At 36.5% G+C, this 23,422-nt stretch overlaps 1 protein-coding gene across 16 annotated transcripts in view; it reads left to right on the top strand.

The window, feature by feature from the left end:
• The window catches only part of SYNE1 (spectrin repeat containing nuclear envelope protein 1), a 291,558-nt gene that overhangs the window by 113,068 nt on the left and 155,068 nt on the right, over positions 1-23,422 (top strand). For all 16 annotated transcript variants that reach the window (XM_062640759.1, XM_062640758.1, XM_062640756.1 and 13 more), the window contains 20 exons: positions 35-262; positions 784-882; positions 2,536-2,723; positions 2,830-2,953; positions 3,947-4,113; positions 5,301-5,454; positions 5,746-6,374; positions 7,076-7,255; positions 8,315-8,465; positions 10,135-10,293; positions 11,050-11,232; positions 12,305-12,406; positions 12,919-13,122; positions 14,070-14,277; positions 14,981-15,093; positions 15,767-15,972; positions 17,028-17,183; positions 18,192-18,483; positions 19,182-19,354; positions 21,011-21,320. In XM_062640759.1, the coding sequence (XP_062496743.1) occupies positions 35-262; positions 784-882; positions 2,536-2,723; positions 2,830-2,953; positions 3,947-4,113; positions 5,301-5,454; positions 5,746-6,374; positions 7,076-7,255; positions 8,315-8,465; positions 10,135-10,293; positions 11,050-11,232; positions 12,305-12,406; positions 12,919-13,122; positions 14,070-14,277; positions 14,981-15,093; positions 15,767-15,972; positions 17,028-17,183; positions 18,192-18,483; positions 19,182-19,354; positions 21,011-21,320 (4,026 nt within the window). The remainder of the gene's footprint in view (positions 1-34; positions 263-783; positions 883-2,535; positions 2,724-2,829; positions 2,954-3,946; positions 4,114-5,300; positions 5,455-5,745; positions 6,375-7,075; positions 7,256-8,314; positions 8,466-10,134; positions 10,294-11,049; positions 11,233-12,304; positions 12,407-12,918; positions 13,123-14,069; positions 14,278-14,980; positions 15,094-15,766; positions 15,973-17,027; positions 17,184-18,191; positions 18,484-19,181; positions 19,355-21,010; positions 21,321-23,422) is intronic.

Genomic DNA, 23,422 nt, shown 5'->3' with positions numbered 1-23,422 from the left:
ATTATTTACTATTTACTATTACTTTACATTTTAGGTTATTAATAAAGAAATAGATGGTAAAATAACTGGAATCTCAAAGCTAGAAGAGGAAGCCAAGTCTTTTTCCCAGTTTATTACCTCTGGAGAATGTGCACATATTAAAGCCAAACTGACTCAAGTCAAAAGGTATTGGGAAGAGCTAAGAGATCATGCACAGAGACTGGAAGGAACAATCACAGGGAATGCATCAGTGCAGCAGAAATACGAAGAAAGTCTTAAACAGGTAGATAATGCAAAATCTAACGGATTTTTTGCAGCAATTTATACATTTACTCTTTATTCTTCCAAAATTGAATATAAAATATTATAGGATGGGCTAGAATACATGAGTAACTTCATAAAGTAATTGCAAGACCTCCCTGTGTAAATTTGTGCTTTGAATAAATTAAAAGGCAGGTTTAGGAAGACACTAAAATATACATGCTCAAAACATTATGCTTGCTTTTAGAAAACCTAAGTGATTATCCTTTATGTTGCACAAATAAACCACATCTGTACTTCTTATAAACAATTTAACTTCAATCTTGGGTTGTTTGTAGGTCATAAGGAAAATAATTATTGCTATTGCCCCAGTCCTAAATAGCTGAGCACAGTTAGCATCTTGTGACTTCAAAGGCACTCAGCACTGTAAAAGCTTAGGGTATAATATTCTCTTAGCACTAAATATTTAAAAGATTACACTTAAGGCATTTGTTATGCATTTCCTGCTGGTTTTAGACTCTCTGGTTTGCCTTTTCTTCATAGGTGCAGCAGACAGTGTCTGAATTTGAAGCTAAGCTAGCTGAACCTCTTACATCATGCTCTTCATCATCAGCAACATACGCAGCCCTTCAGGATTACACGGTGAGCGTGTGGCCAGAGATTCCTGACACAAGTCCAGGGAAACAGTGCCACATTAATCTCCTCACAGAAATGCCGATAATCTCCAGAACAGGGGCTGTCTGATACTACACCAGGCAGGGAGGTGGCAGGAGGCTGCAAGGGCTGCCTGTCACACTGGACAGCCATAGGGAAGGCTTATGCAGGCTTCCTCAGCTATTTCTTTGCACCATTTCAGACAGGCTTGGAGAGATTTTTTCCCCACTCTAGAGAAAGGAAAGCCTAAAAGCCTGAATTAATCCCTCAGTTTCTTGGTTTTATTTTTATGCATCTAAAGCATTATGAAAAATAGAGGATTTTTCATCAAGAAACATCTATTAGGCAATTTTTCCTCAAAGATTTTAATGAAGCTTGGATCTTTATAGAAATCTGTGATTTTTAAAAAAAATACCTTATTGGAAGTAATTTCTCTTGGACAGTGCATAGACTGGACAGAGTTTCAACTGACAAACTTTTATCTGTGATGCCAGAAATCCATGGGTGTTTGGGCTACTAAAAATCCATCCCAAATCCTGGAATTTGGTGTAGCATTTTTATCTGTGTCTATAAGTTTGTAATGTATTCTCCAACAAGAATCATTAATTTTCTTTCTAAGAAAATAAAAACTTTTATTCATACTGTTCTTGCAGTAAAATACATGTAATTTCTTCTGAATTTAGTGGTAACTACTTGTAAAGGCTATATTAAAGGAAGAACTGGCCTTTCTGCTTCAAAAAAGCTTGATAGTCATAGAGAAAAAATATTTTACATATGGAGCATTTATTCAGACAGCAAATGTAATCATTATTGTTACTGGCTTTTAAACACTTTGAATATGCTGAGTATGCAATGTAAACTGTTGTCCTTCCTATGGGATCACGATGAAAGTAATGTTTATTATTTAGTTTAAACATTAGCTGGTTGTTGCTGTACTATCCACCTTTCCTCTTACATATGCTTTCTTTCATGACTGTAATTATACTCATTACTACTGTGATTATTGCACACTTTTGATTTGGAACTTTAGTGGTCTTAATTCTAAAATAAAAATTTCATTTTGTGTTTTTTCTAACTAACTCATAGTACTACCTTTCAATCATTTCCATATGAACAAGTTTCCCATCTGCCTGGAAATGGCGATACTGTAAAGTCTAGTCAACTTCAGATGCCATTTCTGTAAAAGAAATGCTGACAAAATTTCACAGTGATTGTTCCCTGCCTCTCTCATATCATGACATGGGCTGCATGTCTGGCAGTCCTCACATGTTGAACTGCGCTTTTGTACTTACTGTACGTGTGCAAATTAGAGCAAATCTTAGATAAATATTAGGGAATTCAGAGCTTGTCCTAAATGGTCATGTCTCATGTCCATTCAGAAGATCTGACCCTTTTGTTGCTGACTTTTGCTTTTAACACTGTTCTTAGGAAAGATTCTCCCTACTACAGGCTATTTCATTGACATGCGTGGGGCATGTATCTAGGACAGATCTGAGTGAAATGTAAGCTATGCAGTGACTTCATGATCTGGTGGATGTAGCATCACTTCAGACTTTGAGTAGAAGTACAGAATTTTTTGCATCATCACCATAGCTCTGTTGTTTATGCATCTCACTTCTGTTTCTTTTACATGTTCATTAGGACCTTTGTCATACTGTGGAAAAACTGAGCAACACTCTGGCCTCTCTCTCAGCCTGTGCCCGAAAGGTGGCCAACAGAGAAAAAGCTGCTCAGGAGGTTACAGTATTACAGCAGAAATATGAAAAGGTGCTGGAAAATGCTAAAGAGAAACAAACCTTATTAGAAACTCTTCTGGCTCAGTGGCAGAAGTGAGTAGATTCTCACATCTGTTATGATGGACACAGAGACCTTGTGGTCAGTGTGTAAGACTGAGGGGTGATTTGAGTTGGTAACTCTGAATTGTGGTTTTGTTAGGCAGGAGAAGGAGCTGTCTGTGTTCCTGACCTGGTTGGAGGGGTGTGAAGCTACAGCCAGGCCTTCCGAGCAGTATGTTTCTGCTGACAGAGTTAAACTGGAAAGTGAACTGCAGTCACTGCGGGTATGTTTCAACTGAAGGATTGTCCCCTTACATTTCCCTGTTTTGTTTCTGTGTCTTTTAAAGGACAGACTTCCTCAATTGTAGTCTGACAAGTCACTTGATTCTGGGCTTCAGAAATCTCCTAGGGAAGTGTTACATTATCACTGCTGTTATCTATCAAAGACAAGAAAATGGCAGGAAAAATGTTATTTGCAAATATGCCGGCTCAAGAAAAATTATGCCCTGGTATAACCTGTTATCTGTCAAGGAAAGATATCAGTCTGCTTGCCAGAGGATCCTTTCTCTGGAGAAACTCCTTCTTTAGACAATGCTACTTTCTTTTTATTGCATGTGAGGAAAGTTGCTCAGATGACAAAATGCTCAATGATTTGGAATTCACAAGGAAACTCTCGATTTCTGATTCTTTTAAGACACACAAGACTTTCATCCTATTCTAAAGTGTGCCTTCCCTTGGAATTTTTGCCATTTGTTTTTAGATTAATATAAAGCAGTTAGCCAAATTTTAAATATTTTGCACCCTCCAGTGAGTCCATAATTTCAGTTTTAAATATTACTGAAGAGAAGGAAAATTACTTTGGGTTTTGGTTTCCATGGTTGCTTGGGCCAATTTGTGACATTTCCTTACAATTGGAATTCCTTACAATTATTGCTCTACAAAATACATTGCAAAATTTAGTCTTTATTTTAGCCACTTTCATCACACAGTAGAACTGTGTGGAAAGATTGCACTTGATTCTAAAGGAGAAAAAACCTCACCTATGGGTTTTTGTACTTACTGAATTACAGTTGCAGATTTAGCTGTCTGAGGGGTCTCAAGTCCTAATATGTGTTTGTCTCAATAAACCTCAGTTCCTCCAAGGATTTGACTGTACTCATTCACTTGTCCCAAAGTGGTGTACTGTAAATCCATAAATGATTTTTTTTGTATTTTTTATCATTTTACATATGATGCCATATTTAATCTAAAGGCTGTACATGCCATTGTTTTCCCAGGATTTGCGGGCAGATGCTGAGTCCCATGCTTCAGTCTATGCAAACCTATCGCAGTTAAATGAGTCACTGTTCCCAACGGCTTCCAGACATTGTGTGAAAACAATAAAGGAAAAATTTGAAGAGCTGGATAAGAGGTGGAAAGCTTTACCACAAACTGTTGATAAAAGGTTTGTGCTTCAGTCTGATTTTTACATGTTAAATGAGAGTAACCAATATTCAGATGAGGATTTTCAATACTGAATTACAGTTTTTACAGTATTACCATTAAGAAAACAAAGGTTTAAGATTCATATTGAACCCTGAGCTCCCAGGAATGGGGTGTGGAAAATCCCACAGATTTATCATGCTGTCTTTTTGGCGTAATCTCTCACTATTTTTTGTGATAGAGGATTTCTGTTTGAAGGAGTGTGGGGCAAGGAATGAAGATAACGCAGCTTTTCAGTTATATGCTTTATCCTGTGCGAAGCCTCAGTATTATCTTTTTAAACCCACTTTGGAGTTTTCATATGCCATGAATACTGTTGTTAGACAGCTGGCTCATGTTAGGCTCAGGAACACTGCTTCCTTTTCTGAAACGGTATGTTATCATATATTTAGATTCAATTGCTTTGGTGATGAACATACATATTTTTCTGTTTGTAAAGGAGCTTAAGTAATAGACCCTGGTCAATGGCATAATCTTTGAGGTGATTTATCAATATGATAATTTTACAATATAATGATCTTGTACATAGTATTTTGTGTTGAAAATCATGTAGAGAAATTTCTAATGGAAATGGAAAGTTAAATGACAAGGCTTTTTCTAAGGTCAAGGTTTAGAAGCTTAGTTATGCTAGGTACTGAGTACTCCTCTGGACACACTCTTCCTTTGAACTGTGTTCCTCTAACAGACTTGACCCTCACTTCAGTGAAAGTTGAACATGCAGTTACTCAACCCCTGCCTAAATTAATGAGAATCTCATGTTACATGCAGTGTTGCAGATGATAGGGCAAACAGAATTGCTATGTCTGAAGACTGAAGTTTAGCTTCTGTCAATATCATTCTCTTTGCTGGGACTACTCCCCGTGAAGAAAAGTTGAAGAACATACCTTGATTGTTTGGGGCACTTCTAACAGCTGATAGGAATAAAACAGTGGAAACAGGAAAGAGCCGAAATGATGCTTCTAGGTGTTGTGTTGATGTCCATTTAATAAACCAACAAGGCAGTCATCACATTTGGCACATAAATGAACATTTCCTTCATTCCTTCCACCTGGCATTGATTTTAATGCTGTCCAGTCAGCTGTGGTTCTGATTATGGGAAGTGATTAATTTACATCAAGTGCTTTCATATTTACATCTGATATCCTATAGGATCAACTTCCTTCAAGCTCTTGTTGCTGAGCATAGGCAGTTTGATGAGCTCCTGCTCAGGTTTTCAGACTGGATTAAGCAGTTTCTTACTGAACTACAAGCCACTTCAGAGATAAGCACAGCTGATCAACAACTAGCTGCATCTCACAATAAGGTAAACTTTTGGATGTAAATATTAAACACAGAGAAATTGTACAGTGTGTTCAGCTAAATACTCATCTAAAACTAGCATGAGGTCATTTATTTGTTAGAGAACAGACATGGTGTTGCAGTCACATACAGATTTCTGTTATTTGACCAGTTTAAAGCAAAACTGTAAAACTGAACTGTTCTTACTGAAAAGCCCTCAGTAGTACTTGTTTTGCTTGTAAGTTTAGTATGAAAATGTTTTCTGAGCTTTTGATTGGAAGAAGAAACCCATCTCTATTTTTTTATTTTCCCATAGAACCACTCAATGGAAGTCGAAAGTAAGAAACAGCAGCTACAGAGTCTGAAGGAACATGTAGATAGACTGTGTTCTTTCAGTAGCCCAGAAGACCAGCAGACATTGCAGGGAAAGACTGAGGATTGCTTTCAGATCTTTCAGGAGGCAAGTCAAATAACTAGCCAAAGACAAGAGGCTCTGGATCAGCTGCAAGTATTCCTGGAGCTCCATAGTGCTGCATCAAGGGTGCTCCACCAGCTGAGGCAGACAGTGGAGAAAACAGGAAATATGGATAAAGCTAAATCTGAATTACTGGAGAAGGAACTCAATAATGTAATTCAAAATCTTAACAAGCTGGAATCTATTGCCATCAGTTTGGATGGCTCCCTTACTAAGGCCCAGTATCATCTAAAACACAGCGTTTCTGAGCAGAGGACTTCCTGCAGGGCTGTGGTGGATAATCTGTACTTAGAACTAGAGGCAGTTCAAAACCTGCTGGGAACCAAACAGAGTGAGGCAGAAGCTCTTGGAGCTTTGCGAAGATCTTTCATGGAACATAAAGAACAGCTCCTGAGGAGTATTGACGATATTGAGGAAAAGGCTGACAAGGAGGGCCTGAAGGAGGCAACACTACAAGCCCTCCAGCAAAGGTAAAAACAGTATTAATGCTTGAGATTGGTGCTTCTTCATTTGCTTGCAGTCTCTAGATTTTTTATTATGCATTGGAGGCCTGTGTGAGTTTTCTGCCTTGGAAAATTGCTAGGCATTCGTGAGTTCATACATCTACTTAATAAAATTTTGTAAATAAGTGAGCCGTTTGGATGGAGGGAGAACATGAGCAGAACACTTAGCAAGTGCTGCTAATCTTTTGTCTTGCAAGAACAGTTGAGAAAATCTTTGTCTCATATTTTGTCCAAATGAAACATTTGGGTATTTCTAATAGCTCCAAATAGCTATTAGAGATCCCATATAATATAACTTTTTGTACTTTTACAGAATTATAGAGTGTACATGTGCTGAAGGAAAACACTATAATAAAGTATTTATATAAATATTTGAGTATATTTCCAAGTCACCGTGTGAGGTGAAGGTATATGTATATCTATATAATTGTAGAGATTTTGTAGAAAAATTACAATTTCTACAAAATTGTAGTAAAATTACATTCTGAGCCCAGCTGTAGCATAAAAAAATCCAGGTAACACTTTTTTTTCTGAAGATAGCGTAGGAAATGTTAGAAAAAGGGAACTTGGTGCATAGTAACAGCAACTGTTTCATTCTTATTTTGTCCTCCTTTCTCTTGCAAAAAAGTGAAGCTAAGTAAACTTTAAACCTGCCTTTTAACTTGCAGATTAAGAATCTTTAACCAGTTAGATGAGGAACTGAATTCTCACCAACACAAACTCCAGTGGCTCATGGACAAAGCAAAACAAATAGCCCAAAAGGACATTGCACACGCTTCTGAGATTGACAGAGAGATAAATCGGTTAGAATCTCTGTGGGAGGATACCAAGAAAGTTATACATGAAAAGTAAGTAGATCTTAGACTTAAGGTGACAAATGAGAGAGATCTTTTAGTGGGGGAAAGAGTCCTCGTTATTTGCATTTAATATCTTCTTGTCATATTAATGCCAATAAAAAACAGGGCTTCTATGTTAAATACTGAGTAGAAGATAAAACAGTATAAACCAGGATACTTGTGATTATACTATTAATAAAGCCACGGACAAGTCCTCAGGGCAGTGCTTATAGATATACTGGGTTTTTAGTTGCATGTTATTATTTACTCTCCTAATGTATACATTGAGATACATACTGTCCTTCTAGCATGTATTTTCCTTCTCTGTTGAATATGTATTTCTGACAACCCCGATATTCAGTGGTCCTAAATCATTCTTAAAAGGTCTGTATGCCTGCCCAAGGGACCATGCTCGTAACAATCAATGTATAATCAGTGATATGACAGTTTTGTATATCAATCAAAGTCGATAAAGAACTAAAGAAGCTAAAGAAAGTTTTATCTTACCTTTTTTTTTTTTGTCTTATCTCCCTCTTCATCATCTTTAAAGAAAACTTCAAATGTTCCTTTTTAAATTTGCAGGGTAAAGTTGAGTGCTGGATTCATTCAGTACTACATCATCCTCAATGTACATAAATTTTGTCTGTCTTTACTTGGGCTTCTATTTACAAAAAAAACAAAACGAACCAAAAACTGTATGTTAAAGGAGCAAGTTAAAAAAATGAGCTGTGAGTGCCAGCATCATTACAGTGTGATTTCCAGTCAGTAAGTTGCTAAACTTAGGAAGTGAGAAGCATGAATTCCAGTATCAACCAGTCTTTTGCTCAAGTCTGTTGCTTTGATATCTGATATATATGCAATGGTGATCTATATACTGGCTCTTCAGTGAAGTTATTTGTGATGTATGGACCCACAGTGATTTGCAAAACTTAAATATTAGTATTTTATTAGCTGCCCAAAACACGTTTGTCACTGCATCCTCATTTTCCCATGCTGAATCCCTACATCATACTCTCTTTCCCTCAGAAACATGACAGCAACTGATTTTAACACAGCCTTTTCACATTACAGAAAGGAGCAGTCTTGCATTCTTATTGATCTGATGAAGGAATATCAGAGCTTGAAGACAACAATAATGAAAGTCATAGACAGTGCTGATAATGCTTCAGTGATCAAATCCATTTGGAAGGACCGTGAAGACATCAAGCGAACTTTATCAAAGGTAATTATATATATTTTCATTTGAGGCATTTAAAGGATTTAGATGGGGTTTTTAAAAGTTTAAAGGTGCCCTTGCTCTGTGTTTTAAGCTCCTTGAATCTACTGTCAAATCTTGTCACACTGACATTCAGGGTTTAAGTAGCACCGATTCAGATGAGGAAATAATACCGTACTTTTTAAGCATTTGGCAAGATCCATTAATGTGGTTTTGATGGTTGCTATTTACAGTTTTAACACCTAGAAATGCAAAATGCAAAATAATTTATGTGGAAACCATAAGTTATCTGGTCCTTATATAAAGTATTTTGTCCTTATTAGTCCTTATATAAAGTATATTGTGAATATACAATGATACTTGTATATGATACTTATATTATGATAGTATAAGAGGGTATTTCCAGTCAACATACTTTACTGTTTTTTTCATATTGGGTAATTTTTTTCATAGAATAAAGTCAACAAAAGAAGGGTTATGTGTGTCTCTTTCTCTAAGATGACTTATTCCATGGGGTACAATGTTGATGCTAGCCATTGAGCCATTGAGATAAGGAATTTGGATCCTTGCACTCCATTCATTTCACTGGTGTTTCTAAAATTCTAAATTCTGCTATCCATCAGCCTGTCAGGATAACCAGTTCTGAGTTATATTCTTTCCTTTCATTCAGAGAGTAATTTCAAGCCTAGTGAGCTCTTGATTAAAAATTCTTCAGTGTGATCTGTATAAACCTCATTCTAAACTGTGTTTATTTATGGCATTTTGATAATAGAAATTTTAACTAAAACTGAAAACCAGATCAGAGCTCAACAGTCTAACAAAGAAATGCATTTAGCTTCCATATAATTCCCCTCCTTAATGTGGGTCTTGGAGAGTGGAGAATTCCCTGTTCCAATACTGGCCACATCTAGGCCTGAAGGAGTTGGAGCATAATAAATAATTTGCACAACTTCTACCATAACAAACAGGCATGGCCACATGGCCCTAGTGCATCCAGATTAGTAGCTTACCTCTAATGCTGATCACTAATAGTTCTTAAAGAAAAAAACTGAGATGCTTACTACGATCCTTTCTCAGTATTTTGTTACATCTTCAGTGACAGTATTTTAGAAAGATTTCCCTACATCTAGAATTGCATCTAGGCTTTGTAGCTCTGAAGATACTAATTTATTTCTGAATACATCTGTACTTTCATTTTCCAGACTATCTAGGAGTGACAGGTTTTACAATTCTAAATTTTGTTTGCAACACCCTCTGTTTTCCCTGCTGTAATTCCAGAACTGATTTTAGATACTAGTTAGTCAATGATGGGTTCTTATTATTCAATTTATACATGTAGAGTCTGAAGAATGGGAAAAATAAAAATACTTTTTTTTTTTTAAATATGTCCCAAGTCCTAAAGATAACTGGTTACCAAGTGGCAAAAAATCAGAATTTATTATTCCTGCTTATCGGCTTTACTTTTTTTTTTTATAAAAATCATGCTATTTGATTATGCTCATGAGAAAATCATTGCTCTGCTTTTTGTGGCATAGTGAAATATGAGATGGTATGCTGAATGAGAATTATCAAATGCATAATATATACCACAGGGCTAGGGATGGGTGACTGGAGAACTGAATTTTTCTTTCTTTCTTCAAGGCTTAATTAAACACGTAAGTATTTATGTTCACAGCACGAAGCTGCCAAGAATGAACTGAGCGATAAACAAAAAGAGCTGGACACTTTCACCAATAAAGGAAAACATTTGTTAGCAGAATTGAAAAGAGTACATAGATGCGACTCCACTGCGGTCAAAACAGACATGAACTGTATTGTGGACAAATGGCTAGATGTAAGAATCTGTTATTTATACAATGGACACAGTTTTTAAGTTGGGCTAAGGTTATAGTATTAGCATTTTCTTAGGATCTTAGAGTACAATTGTTTACTAAAGTTTACTTTGAAGTATATGTCTGAAAGGGTTAATCATAGGGATTTGACATCCATTGTACAACAAAGTTGTGACATCAATTTGATCAATTTAAAACAAAGTCTTATAATAATGTATGTATGTTACAGTATAAATTTGCTCAGTGCACACTTCTGTGTGTAAATTTAGATTGGATTCTCACCAAATATATTACTTTATTAAAGTATTTACAAAGTATTACTTTACTAAAGTAAAGTGGACTAAATAAATTAGGCAGTAAATTGTATTAAGCTACACTGTATGTTGAGAAAGACATTATAGTAGAGAAACATAAAAGCTAGTATTTTATATTTTCATATTTATACAATTTTATTAGGAAATTACTACATTACATAAGAAAGATAAATCTAGCTGTTTTTAAAGATGACGTTTATTTCAACATAAAACTGTCCCAGTAAAAAATACATAAATATTTAGAAACATTCACATACGATTTTTGTTAATTTTATTATATGGGTAACTAAACCAAAATTATAATTCAGAACTTAGGCCCAATTCTAAGAAAATTATTTTGCCTAAATGTACTAATCATTTTTTATGCACTTGTCTTACAATTGGCTGCAAAATAAATGTAAAATTAATTCATGAATGGTATTGATACATCTTCTCTCCTGAAAGGTATCTGAAAGAACTGAAGACAACATTGACCGTCTGAGTGTAAGCGTGTCTCTGTGGGATGACATCCTCAAAACTGGAGATGAAATGGATGTATGGTGCAATAAGTCCATTTCTCAACTGAATGAAGGCATCAGCAACTTAAGTAACAGTCAGAGAATGGAGGTTCTCCTGAAAGACTTCCAGGTGGTTACCCATAAATCAGTGATAAAAATGTTCTAGACCAAAATCTCAAGTGGTATCAGGCATATAGACAAGGCTGTGTTGTAGATCACCGTATCCCCTGCTCAAGTAGTGGTACCACTAACCCAGTGTTTACCTGACAGCATTCCAGTCCTCTTTTGAAGCCATTTGCTTCTGACAGAAACACAAACAGCACACTTCTTACTAAATCTAAGTTCCACAGTTATTTTGGCTCTAGCAGTACATGGTAATGTGTTCTTACAAGCACAAAAATTTTAGAAAGCATAGCATTGGATTGAACTGTTCCAGGAGAAACTGATGGAAATTTTGGACAACTTTAGCTGAAGTTAAGTAAAAAATCAGTAGTTTCTGAAATCTACTGTCCAATCTTTTAATTGGAGTGATCTGTCTGAATTTTTTTGGGAAAGCAAGTTTGGGTAATTTGCCTAATTATTTGCCTAATACTTAAAAACAATAATTATATACATGATTATTTTCTCTTTCACTTTGCTATTAGTTGTTTTGTTGTTTTTTTTTAATAGGTAGAATATTTCTTTATAACTGTGATCTATATGACCATAATAACTACAAGGTCCAGATATGTCAGTGCATATATAGCAGAACATTTTAGTTCCCTTTTGAGGTTAAAACTTATTTTTGTGTTTAATTTTTTTTTCTGAGAGCTCACTTCCTTGTAATAAAAACCAGAAAGCACATGTATTATATGCTGTATGCCGTTAAGTGGAACCTAACAACCACAGTAGATTTTTCCAGTCAAATAAACAATTACATTCCCATCTTTATTCAGCTGGTTTTAAGAAACAAAAGCTGTTAGTGCACTTTGAATTTAAAAAATGTGTGTGGTTATTTTAATGGATGGATAAAAAAAATCTCTGAACTATGTCTAATAAAAGAGAAGAGATGGGAGAATTTTAGGGAAGAAACCAACTACAACAAGTGTTGCTAAACTTTTTTTTACATTTTCTTTCATTTTTGCAATTGATGGAGCATACTTCTGACGGTCTAAAACCTTCCTGTAGTTTGGCAAGCAACTTTGACCACATCTCTTTTACAGTCTGAAATCAAGGCTAAAGAGCTGAAGTTGGAGCAGCTTAGTTCCAAAATTTCAGATCTCAAAGAACTGATCCATAGTCAAGAGCCTCCTGCAGATCTCCAGGTAAAATAAAGATACTGGTAATCACAGACTGTGCTCAAAAAACTAAGAAATTCCTCCTGAAATTTCTGTCTCCCAGGTACTGCCTTTTTCTTTTAAGCTGACAGATGATATTACATTATTTACATGTATCATAACTATTCTTTCTTCATATTTCTTTATTTTTTTTTCTGAGAAAGAAAAAAGTATGCTTTTTATGGAGCTATTTGCATTTAGGTCATATTCTGTATATATGGCAAATTTCTGGCAACTGCTTAACTTTTCAAAAGTAGGTAACTTCAACAGTTTTCAGTCTAGATTTTTATAAATTAGTATCCTTTCTTTGAATTACGGTATATCTAAAACTTAATCCTTAATGGTTGACATGTTTTATTTATGTAGGTATCTTTACTCACAGATGTAAAGAGAGTAAAATAATTGTTGTGTCACTCCCCTATCTTTTATATATATCAATAAACATTCACTATAATAAATGCTTTATGTAAATGCTTTAATAGCTAACATTTTGGTTTTAGTTTATAGAATCAGATTTGAGGCAGAAGTTGGAACATGCCAAAGAAATGGCAAAGACAGCAAAAGAGACACTGGAAGATTTTAGTACTCAGAAGATGCAGTTACAGAAATTTATTGATCAGATGACAGACTGGTTAACAGAAGTGGAAGAAACACTGTTATGCTGTGCACGTAACCTGGATCCTGATGCTCTAAATAAAGTGAAGGTCAGTGCTGAAGAAAATGAATATGCTTTTTCTTATGCAGTGATCTTTAGTTTTTAGCAGAGTCTTGCTAAGCATTATACTTCATTTTAATTTAATAATATGTCCTGCACAGATGCTAAAATCATAGCAAATAGTGCAGTGATACTCTTTAAGTTCTACCAATGAACTGAAGTTCTGATCTATTTGTTAACCTGATTTTTTCTGATTTGATACAAAACTCTTTAAACATTATAATGAATATTATAGTCTTTGTTGTGACAAAAACTGGTTTTATTACATTGAACTATTCAGTCATTACTCCAGCATGTTTACAAGCCCACTTACTCCTTTGTAATATAGGTTATGAATGTGTAACTTATCATAGTAAAAGACCCTGGACTGAGCTTAATTTTAACACAAACTTCTACCTCAGAAGTCCTCCTTAGTCCTCATATATAGCACTTCTTTTGTCTCCTAGAGCTCTCTTGATTGAATACAATTATGCTCATCATAACATGACAAAACACATGGATATTTTTTCGGTTTGAGCACATTTTAATGATTGTCTTCTGGACAATTTAATTTTCAAACAAATGTTCCTCTGCAGTCAGATGAAAACTCCCTTTCACTCAGAAATCCCACCAAGTACCAGTGTCCTGTTGCATCTCACGTGTATATTCAGACTGAGCTGAAAATAACTGTTGTCCTTCAGTATGCCTTGAAATTTGTTTAGAAATAGAGTAGTAAATCATGAGAAACAGCATTTCTCTCACTTCTGTGATGGCTCTTTAGTTTCAAGGATTCATCTCACTTAAAAAATTTAGGAAATGTGCACTGGTAGTTCTTCCCTTCATTGTGTCTAGGACTTGCAATAGGCCATAGGAGGAAAGAGCACATGGGAAAAGGAAAAGAGAGGGCTCTTCTGTTTCTTTACAAACATCATATTTGTGTTGTAACTTCATTTTCAGGAAACACAAAAAGACCTCCAGCTTCAGCAGAGCCGCATTGACTCAACCCGTGAGAACCTCAACAGTCTGTGTCGCAAATACCATTCTGTAGAGCTGGAAACTCTTGGTGGCACTGTCACTTTGTTAATAAAGAAGTATGAAGCGGTAAATCTGCTCTGTTGCAGAACACAGGCTAGCATGCAAGAGTCCTTGGAAAAACATTTCCTCGGTGAGTCTTCAGTCTTATTAATATGAACTGTTAGCCCACAGCCATGAATCATTCTGGAATCTGCCAGAGTTTCCAGTGATGTCACTGCAACTGCAACTTTAGTTTTGTATGGAGCCTTTCAAAAGTCCTGTTACCAAACGTTCATTTGATAACTGCTATGAAACAAAGTGGTTTACTATAACAGAATTCAACTTTAACTGTGTAATATGCATGAAAGGCAAGCCCAGTTCCACCTCTCTTCACTCTTAGTATGTACTTCTACAGATACACTGTGTATTTGACATAAAGAGATTTATATAACCAAATGCAGATGCTTATAGTTTAAATGTCCCCAACTGGAGTATTTCTTGGGATCCCTGGATAGTCAGTGGAGAGGAGTAGGCAATTTTAAATCTTGTATATTAACATACTAATCCAGATACTATCTATACATTAAATTAGGACATATATAATAGACTGAAAATGCCTATCTTTTCCCATTGACTATAAAGGGAAGCTAGTGTGACTGTTCAAATTTGGATATTTACAGTGGAAACATCTAACTTTTTGTGAAATGAATCCCACTCCCCAAGGTCATTGAAGGTAATGATACACATCCTGTTCCTGAAGAATAAAAGGACTGTGGAAGACAGCTGTATAGTATTATGGATAATGCTGCTTCTTAAAAAAATATTCTCTTCTCTATACTTTTTTATTAAATAAGATTCAATGCAAGAATTCCAGGAATGGTTTTCTGGTGTGAAGGCTGCAGTAAAAGAGTCATCTGATAGGTCTGGAGACAGCAAAGCCATAGAGGCAAAGCTACATGACTTGCAGGTATAGTGAACAATTAAAAACATTAATTAGCAATTTAACTATATGTATCCAATTATATCTCTAAAATAATTAGATGTTATAATATTTATTGGTTTTGTTTCCGAAAAGGTAATGTAAGAATGGCTGGCGACAGCAATACGTACTATAGAGGGAGTACAGTGGAAACTGTGTTCATTGTTCTGAGAGATCAGAATTTAATTTCTGGAAGATATATGTGTAACTAGACTATTCCTGTTTCTGTTTTTCAATCCTTTTTCCCTTTTTTTTGCCTTCTTTCTCTTCTATTCCTATGTTTTCTTACATGGTTGCTTATTCAGTCTTTCAGATTATCACTGTCATGTCAAATCTTATCATCTATGCAGATTTTTGATACACAAATAGCAGCACACCTACTTCAAACAACCTAGTTATTGGAATGTATAACATCTTCAGGACATGAGTAAACTGTCCAGACAAAAACAGGACTACCTTGGGACCAAGTAGAAAAATTTAGTTTTGTGAATTGTAGCACCGCTTGATAAATTTTTAGTTGAACTATCTGCTCAGAACCTTTTCCATAGCTAGATATGTCTCATCTTCTTGGGGAAAACTGACCACTTCTAATAGAAATATTACTTATCTTTATTTATTAAATCTAGTTATGCATTTTAAACTGTATTCTTTTATTACACAGAGTGTGCTGGATTCTGTTAGTGAGGGACAGAACAAGTTAGATGCTGCCTGCAAGGAAGGAGAAAGTTTGTCTGCTTGCTTACCTAAACCAGTTGTGAGCCATATTCAGGAGCAAATCGTGAAGTCTAACCAGAACTTCCAGGAATTCCTCAACCAGTGTCTGAATGATAAGAAGTCCCTGGAAGCTTGTGCGTCACACCTGGAAAGGTGAGTAATATCAGTCACAGGTGGACTGCATGAAATTATCTGGCTGCAGAAATACAGGGAACAATTTGAAATTATTTCCAGTTACCCTGGTCCTGTTTGCTTTTTTGTTTGCAAATGTTTAAGACAGAATAAAGTTTTCTGATAAAAACGTGTCAACCCTTGGAGATCTTGCTCCAAGGGTATTATTTTGGTTAGATAATTCCAGGTCAGGATCATATGTGCAGATCTGCATAACTCATGCAATCCCAAATCAGCAGTTGGATTCTCCATAATTTAAATGGAATTGCCTGGAAGGAAAAGGTGTGATGAGTTTTCAAGTTCTGCCCTGGATTTTGAAGATAGTGTGCTTTTCACACAGCTGGTGTCTGTCCTGTCCCATTCCACACAGACATATTTCCTAAGAACCTAATAAGAAAACTCTGCTAAATTATTACTCGGGATTGGAATTTTTTGAGTGTTAGTATTTTTAGGTTAATTAGATTCAAAACTGTTGCTACTTTAAAGCAAAGTTAGTAATAGTAGCAGTAATGGATAAAACAGCAAGATGAGATGGTGAAGGGAAAGGTTTTAAAACTTAGGGCCAGAACTTGTTTTGCCGAGTTCTGAATGCTTGAGAGTCCAGTTACGTTCTGTTGGAGAAATCAAAAGCACAACGTTTAAGGTGTTGTAAGTGTCAGGACTGAGTAGAAGCCCACTTTTACCCATTTTTTAAACTTAGACTATATCATTATAAGGATTTGGAAAAAGCTTTCTTTTGGTCTGCCTTTACTGAACCTAATAATAAATAAAAGCACTGTCACTTTAAATTTTGGAGGCTTCTGTTCTCACTGTAGTTCCCATGATTTTGCTGAATGTTTTTAGAGAGTCGCTGAATATTTTTAGATTAGCAGTCACTGTGGAATTATGTTTTGTGTACAACTCTTATTCTCGAAGCGTAAAATTGATACCTAGCTTTATTTTCCTGGTCTTGTGGATACTGAAAGAACTGAATCAACTTCTACTAAATTCACTCCACCTGAGAAAAAAATTTAAGGGAGTATTTATCTGTTTTATAGTTTTGAAGATCAGCACAAGAAACTTGGCTTGTGGATACGTGACATGGAAGAAAGAATAAGCGCAGAAGCATTAGGAGAGAACAAACAGCTTATTCCTGAGAAGAAAAAGGAGGTGCATAAAGTTGAAAAGTTCCTGGAAGAGTTACTGAACTCAAGGTAGTATGAAATACATTTCCTAAAATATTCTCACTTTTTCCTCTGCTAAAGCAACAGTGAAACTAAACTGTTGGGGTGAAGTGTGTTTGTGAAAGAAAGAGAAAGGTGTTGCAACATGCTCCATTAAAAGAAGCTGAATCCAGATACTTCCAGTTTTAAGGAGACTGGAATTTGGAGCCATCTCCAAAATTCAATGATGATACATTTCTCATTAAAAAAAGCTTATCTTAATGCATGCATAAATGGAAACTGAAAAACATAAGAAAAATCTTAACAATATTGATTGTAAAATCAGTAGTAAAAATGGCACTTATCATTATATCAGTTTTAAAATTTTCTTTCTGACCTGCAACACTCATATTCAACCGGGTTAGCACAAATCCCTTTCACATATAGCTAACTTTATAAAAAAGTTCAAATAACATCCACATTGGCTGTGAAATCTTTCTAGAACTCAGACTTAGCCAACAGATGATGAAGTAATTGCCTTTTTTAGTGCACAGTGGTTTTCAAATTCCTTTTTTTATTATTAGGTTCAAATTCTTTTTTTTTATTATTAGGTTGGTGAAGGCAGAACATAAATAGTAGTCAGTTGTTCAAGCCACAGAGCATGCTAAAAGGAAACACCCAGTCACTACCTATCCCATGGAGACTGATGCAATATATTTTGGTCTGATGGAAATTCCCTGTAATCACAGGGTATCAGGAAGGGTGATTCAGTAGATGGAAATTAATTGAGGCTGTATAAACCCAGAATTTTAATCCCTTTTACCGATCCTTGTACTAAACTCCAGAGTCAGTGACTAATCCTGGACAAATGTCCTGATATTTCCATTATGCCTTCCTACCTGACAAAGACTATGGAGTTCTCAGAAGCTTTGGCACGTACAAAAAGGTAGCAGTTCATATAGAATTGGAAAGTCTGACAGCCGGAAATTATCTGATAATTGCTATAGCAATATCATATGCTTTCTGAAAATGATTTTCAGTCTCATCATTTTCTTTCAGGGAATCTTTTGATAACCTGTCCCAAATGGCACAGACTTTAAATGAAGAAGGCCATGGTGCAGGGAGGGAAGTGCGCCTGGCTTCTCAGCATCTCACTAATTATCAAAACATGGTGAAAACTGTCAAGAAGAAGCTACAAACATGTCAGCTTGCACTCCAAGAGCATCTCACTCTGGAGGAGGCATTGCAGAGTATGTGGTTATGGTTGAAAGAGATTCAAGATAAACTGGCATCATCAGAGAGCACTCTTGGTAGCAAAGACACACTAGAGAGACGGCTGACACAAATTCAGGTAAAGAAGGATACAACTAGAGATTACTCATTGAGGTTAATATTGGCTGTGGGCCACATTAGTGGAAGAGAAATGTTTTTGTATTTTATTCTTACTACAGTTACAAAGGAGCAGATCAGAATTTAAGGTGATTTTGACAAATTGGGAGGTGCAGTATGAAAAATGGGATGAAGTTTAATACAGACAGATGCCAGGTATTACATTAATAAAGAATAGTGAACTATGAAAATGTGTATTCGGATACAGAAAAGCTTCCTCACGGAGGGGAAGCCTTAGAATAATTGACACAGAGAGGCTGTAACATATCTGCCATGTCGTCTTCAAGAACAGGTGAGATAAACATCCTAATAGGAAGGTCATCAGTGTAGGAGATCCCTCCATGGGCTTTCTTGAGATTTGTTCTAGCTATGTGGGGCTGTCTTTCTGTGCAGTGCCTGTCCTACTCCTTAAATACTGCAATGTGAGCTATCTCTTAGGATGACCAGTGCAGTGAAAAGCCTGTATGTCTGCGAGAAAAACTGCTGGATCACTTGCAGGTAGCAAGGGACAGGAACTTAAAGGAAAAGGGGCATAGGAATTCATACTGGGTATGGCTGTCAAGGATAAATAAGCTCACAGAAGGTAGAGTCCACCGTTGAAAGAATAACAGCTTTCACTTCTCACTTAAATTTGATATTTTGACTTATTTTGCTTCACAGGAGATCCTCTTACTCAAAGGTGATGGTGAAGTTAAGCTGAACATGGCCATTGGCAAAGGAGAACAAGCACTTAAAAGCAGCAGTGAGGAAGGACAAAAGGTGATACAAATCGAGCTACAGACACTGAAGGGTGTATGGAATGACATTATCAGCACTTCAGTGAACTGGCAGAGGTAAAACTTCCTCGAAAACACAGGTCAAACCCTGCTTACAAAGAGTGGTACCTTACAGCACGTAGGAGTCCATTCATTCATTACTAGTATGTGAGGGGAAATTTGCTTTATCAGAGAGAATCAAAATTGCCTGAAAAAATACATACTTCTATAAAAAAGATGAGTTGATCCTATCAGATTAATCAAATTTCATATGGATGGTACTTGATGGTAATTTAAGAATAGAAATCATAGAAATTCGTACGGAGAAAAACCTAGAAAGGCCTTTCTGAGTTATTGAACATGTACTTGGCAGGACCAAGAACATGTGACAGATATTTATCTACCTCTTCCTTACAAAACTAGGAAGTTTTCTCAATTTTGTCTTTCAGTATGTTTTTTTAATCAAAAAAAAAAAAGAAAAATCCTAATATCTAGTGAGATTGAGTGCACCCTCAGCAAGTTTGCCGATGACACCAAGCTGTGTGGTTTGGTTGATACCCTGGAGGGAACGAATGCCATCCAGAGGGACCTTGACACACTTGTGAGGTGGGCTGATGCCAACCTCATGAAGTTTAACAGTGACAAGTGCAAGGTCCTACACCTGGGTCAGAGCAATCCCAGGCACAGCTACAGGTTGGGCAGAGAAGAGATTCAGAGCAGCCCTGCGGAGAAGGACTTGGGGGTGCTGGTTGATGAGAAAATGAACATGAGCCAACAGTGTGCGCTTGCAGCCCAGAAAGCCAACCGTATCCTGGGCTGCATCAAAAGGAGCGTGACCAGCAGGTCAAAGGAGGTGATCCTGCCCCTTTACTCCGCTCTTGTGAGACCTCACCTGGAGTATTGTGTGCAGTTCTGGTGTCCTCAACATGAAAAAAAGGACATGGAACTGTTGGAACAAGTCCAGAGGAGGGCCACGAGAATGATCAGGGGACTGGAGCACCTCCCGTATGAAGATAGGCTGAGGAAGTTGGGGCTGTTCAGCCTGGAGAAGAGAAGGCTGCGTGGAGACCTCATAGCAGCCTTCCAGTATCTGAAGGGGGCCTATAGGGATGCTGGGGAGGGACTCTTCATTAGGGACTGTAGTGATAGGACAAGGGGTAATGGGTTAAAACTTAAACAGTGGAAGTTTAGATTGGATATAAGGAGGAAATTCTTTCCTGTTAGGGTGGTGAGGCACTGGACTAGGTTGCCCAGGGAGGTTGTGAATGCTCCATCCCTGGCAGTGTTCAAGACCAGGTTGGACGAGGCCTTGGGTGATACGGTTTAGTGTGAGGTGTCCCTGCCCATGGCAGGGGGGTTGGAACTACATGATCTTAAGGTCCCTTCCAACCCTAACTATTCTATGATTCTATGATCTACTCCAAATAATCTTTTTTGCATATTAAGATGATTTCCTCTTGTCCTTAGATTAGGTTAGACCATTATGTTCTGAATAAGATTCTCACAAACTCATGTCTATCATTAAGTCCAGTGGAATGAGAATTACATTCCTCACTAACTTGAATGTAAACTGGCATAGAAAACTAAAGCAGGCTGGAGGAAAAAGCATTTTCTAAACGTATTATACATGGCAAGAGACAGTATAACATTATGCTATAAGCAGGGTCTTTCTTCTTTTTTCCCAGACTAATCAGAAGTTCTTACCTGTACTGTATGTGTTTCTTTTAATGTAAGCTGCCTAGATTCTGTCATTAGCGAGTGGAATGAATATCTGGAAAGGAAAAACCAGCTGGAGCAGTGGTTAGAGAAATTGGATCACAAAGTGGAACAGCCTTTAGAACCACAGATTGGTCTGAAGGAGAAATTTGCTCAGCTGGACCACTTCCAGGCTATTGTTTCTGAGATAGAGAGTCACTCTAGTGATTTACAGCAACTCATTGAAAAGGCTGTGGAACTGTATGAAAAAACAGAAGATGAGTCTTTTGGAGAAGCAGCTCAAGAAGAACTAAAAACACAGTTTAATGATATCACAACTGTAGCCAAGGTAAGATCTCAATTTAAACTAAGTAAAATGTTTAGACATCTGTATATAGAGCTAAAGTTTTTATTTTCATAATGTTTTAGTAACTAAAGGACAGACTGTGTTTGAATAATCTTGTCTTTTGTTCTGGCTCAGTCTAACAAAAAGTTGGAAACAGTTTATTACAATTGGAATTGCACTGAAATGTAAAAAGTATTGGGAATTGAAATTGGTATGGTTCTGATTTTTGAAAAGTGAAGGCCATATATTTTATTCCTACTTTCTTATATACAACAGTATTTCTGACATCTTTCCAGATTCATTTTCATCTACTTATTTTTCATTCATTCCTAGCACTTTTTTTTTGTACCTAGAAAGGGACGAATGAAAGGGAAATGCTTCCCTGAGTAGAAAACATATTGTCAGATAAATCCTACTGTCAGAGAGCTATATGCCCATATTTTGTGATATTTCAAGCCATTAAGCACCACACATGCTACACAGGTACTCTGGTTTCTAAGGAAAACATACATGAGGTCACCACCTTTTCAACTAATGGGAAAGTTTGCATCCAAGAAAGGCTCCATGATAAAAGGTTAACTGAGACTGAAGTCAGCACTATAATCTCTTGGAAGTGTGTTTCAGGTTTCCATGTACTGAGAATAGTGCTGATGGCCTGTAGGTAGTTAATCCATAGTATATATAAAAAAAAAGTACCAAAGTAAAAATTAATGGAAGATCTAAAAAATTACCTGTTGGGAAAGATGTTAAATCTAGGGCATATGAATTCTTTAATTACCATATACTCAAACATTCTTTTATTGATGAACTTTTGCTTTTTTTTTTATTTTATTTTTTTTCACTGGAAATAGTAAGCTATGAATCTGAATTCTGGAGAATGAGCACAGTTTCATCCTTGTATGACTCCCATTTTCTTCAGCAGAGTTAAACCTGGAGCAATATAAAGATTACTAACTCACTCAGTACAGTGCCTTTAAACTTGTGTGAAAAGAGTATTGTAAGTGAGCATGGCAGCATTCTCATAAAATCAATATGCATCAATAAATTTAATTTCTTAAGCAAGAAAGCAAGCTTTGCAGTCTTTCCCCTGGGAGAGAACAGCACTGACTGCAGCTGGTAGGAGCCATTCCCACCAGAAGAGACCAACTACAGTTGCTCTTTGCCTCCACTCTCCCCTTCTACTGGTGCTATATTTTGGTGCGAGCAACATAAACAGGAGGTGCATGTTGCCTTTCCTGGGGCTCTTTTGTTTCCCTAGAGGAGTATCAGTTTTGTTTAAAGTCCCCTGCATGTGGACATTTTCTTATTCTGTTGTTCCATAAAATGCGTTAAGATGTAAAAACTCTGAGGATTAACTTCAGGTCATCTTTGTTTAGCTAGTAACCATCCATTGTCTAGTTGGTCTGAGACATTCTGAGAAATTATGATGACTATTTTCAGAGAGAACAGCAAGGCTTATTAATCTAACTTAATTTCTAAAAGTATTAGTTAAATGTTGAGTTATTCAAAGTTAAAAATAACTGGAGTGTAATTCATAAGTGGTTTAGTTCAAAACTGGTTTAAGGGTGCTTAGATCTAGAGTATTCACATAGGAGTAGAAACCTATTTGATTAGTTCAGTTCATTTTGGTTAGCTTTGATAAACATCTGCGAGTGTTAGCTCACAAGAATATTGCAAGAAATCTGTTCAGCCAGACCAAAGGCAATGCTGGACCAGTATGCTATATCATCTTTTCATAGTAAGGATAAACTCGCCCCAATTTAAGCTTACATTAAAAAGTTAAGAACAGAGCCAGGAAGCTGCTGTATGCCTGTGTCAGGGGGAGCATCCTCTGGGGTGGTGGATCTTCTGATCTGGTGATTAGAATGGACTCTGCACTATAAGAACCTTTTGCCCTTTTGAACAGCAGAAGTCCTCCTTTGTGGTCTTTGTATACAACATATCTGTGACTCTGCTTCGAATTTGTAGAGACTTGAAACTCCTAAATAAGAGTTGTTCCTGGTAGCACACAGCTCCCTGAGAAGATTCATGGTGCAAAAGCCTCTTAAGGATGTATTAAGAAAGAGTTGTCACAGCTGCAGCTTTGATATCTATCAGACAATATA

Source organism: Pezoporus occidentalis, unplaced genomic scaffold (assembly GCF_034315485.1).
Source record: "Pezoporus occidentalis ecotype Australia unplaced genomic scaffold, CSIRO_AGI_Poc_V1 ctg67, whole genome shotgun sequence".
Taxonomy (NCBI): Eukaryota; Metazoa; Chordata; class Aves; order Psittaciformes; family Psittacidae; genus Pezoporus; species Pezoporus occidentalis.
Note: the sequence above shows the minus strand (reverse complement) of the source record. Positions and strands in the feature narration are given on the sequence as shown.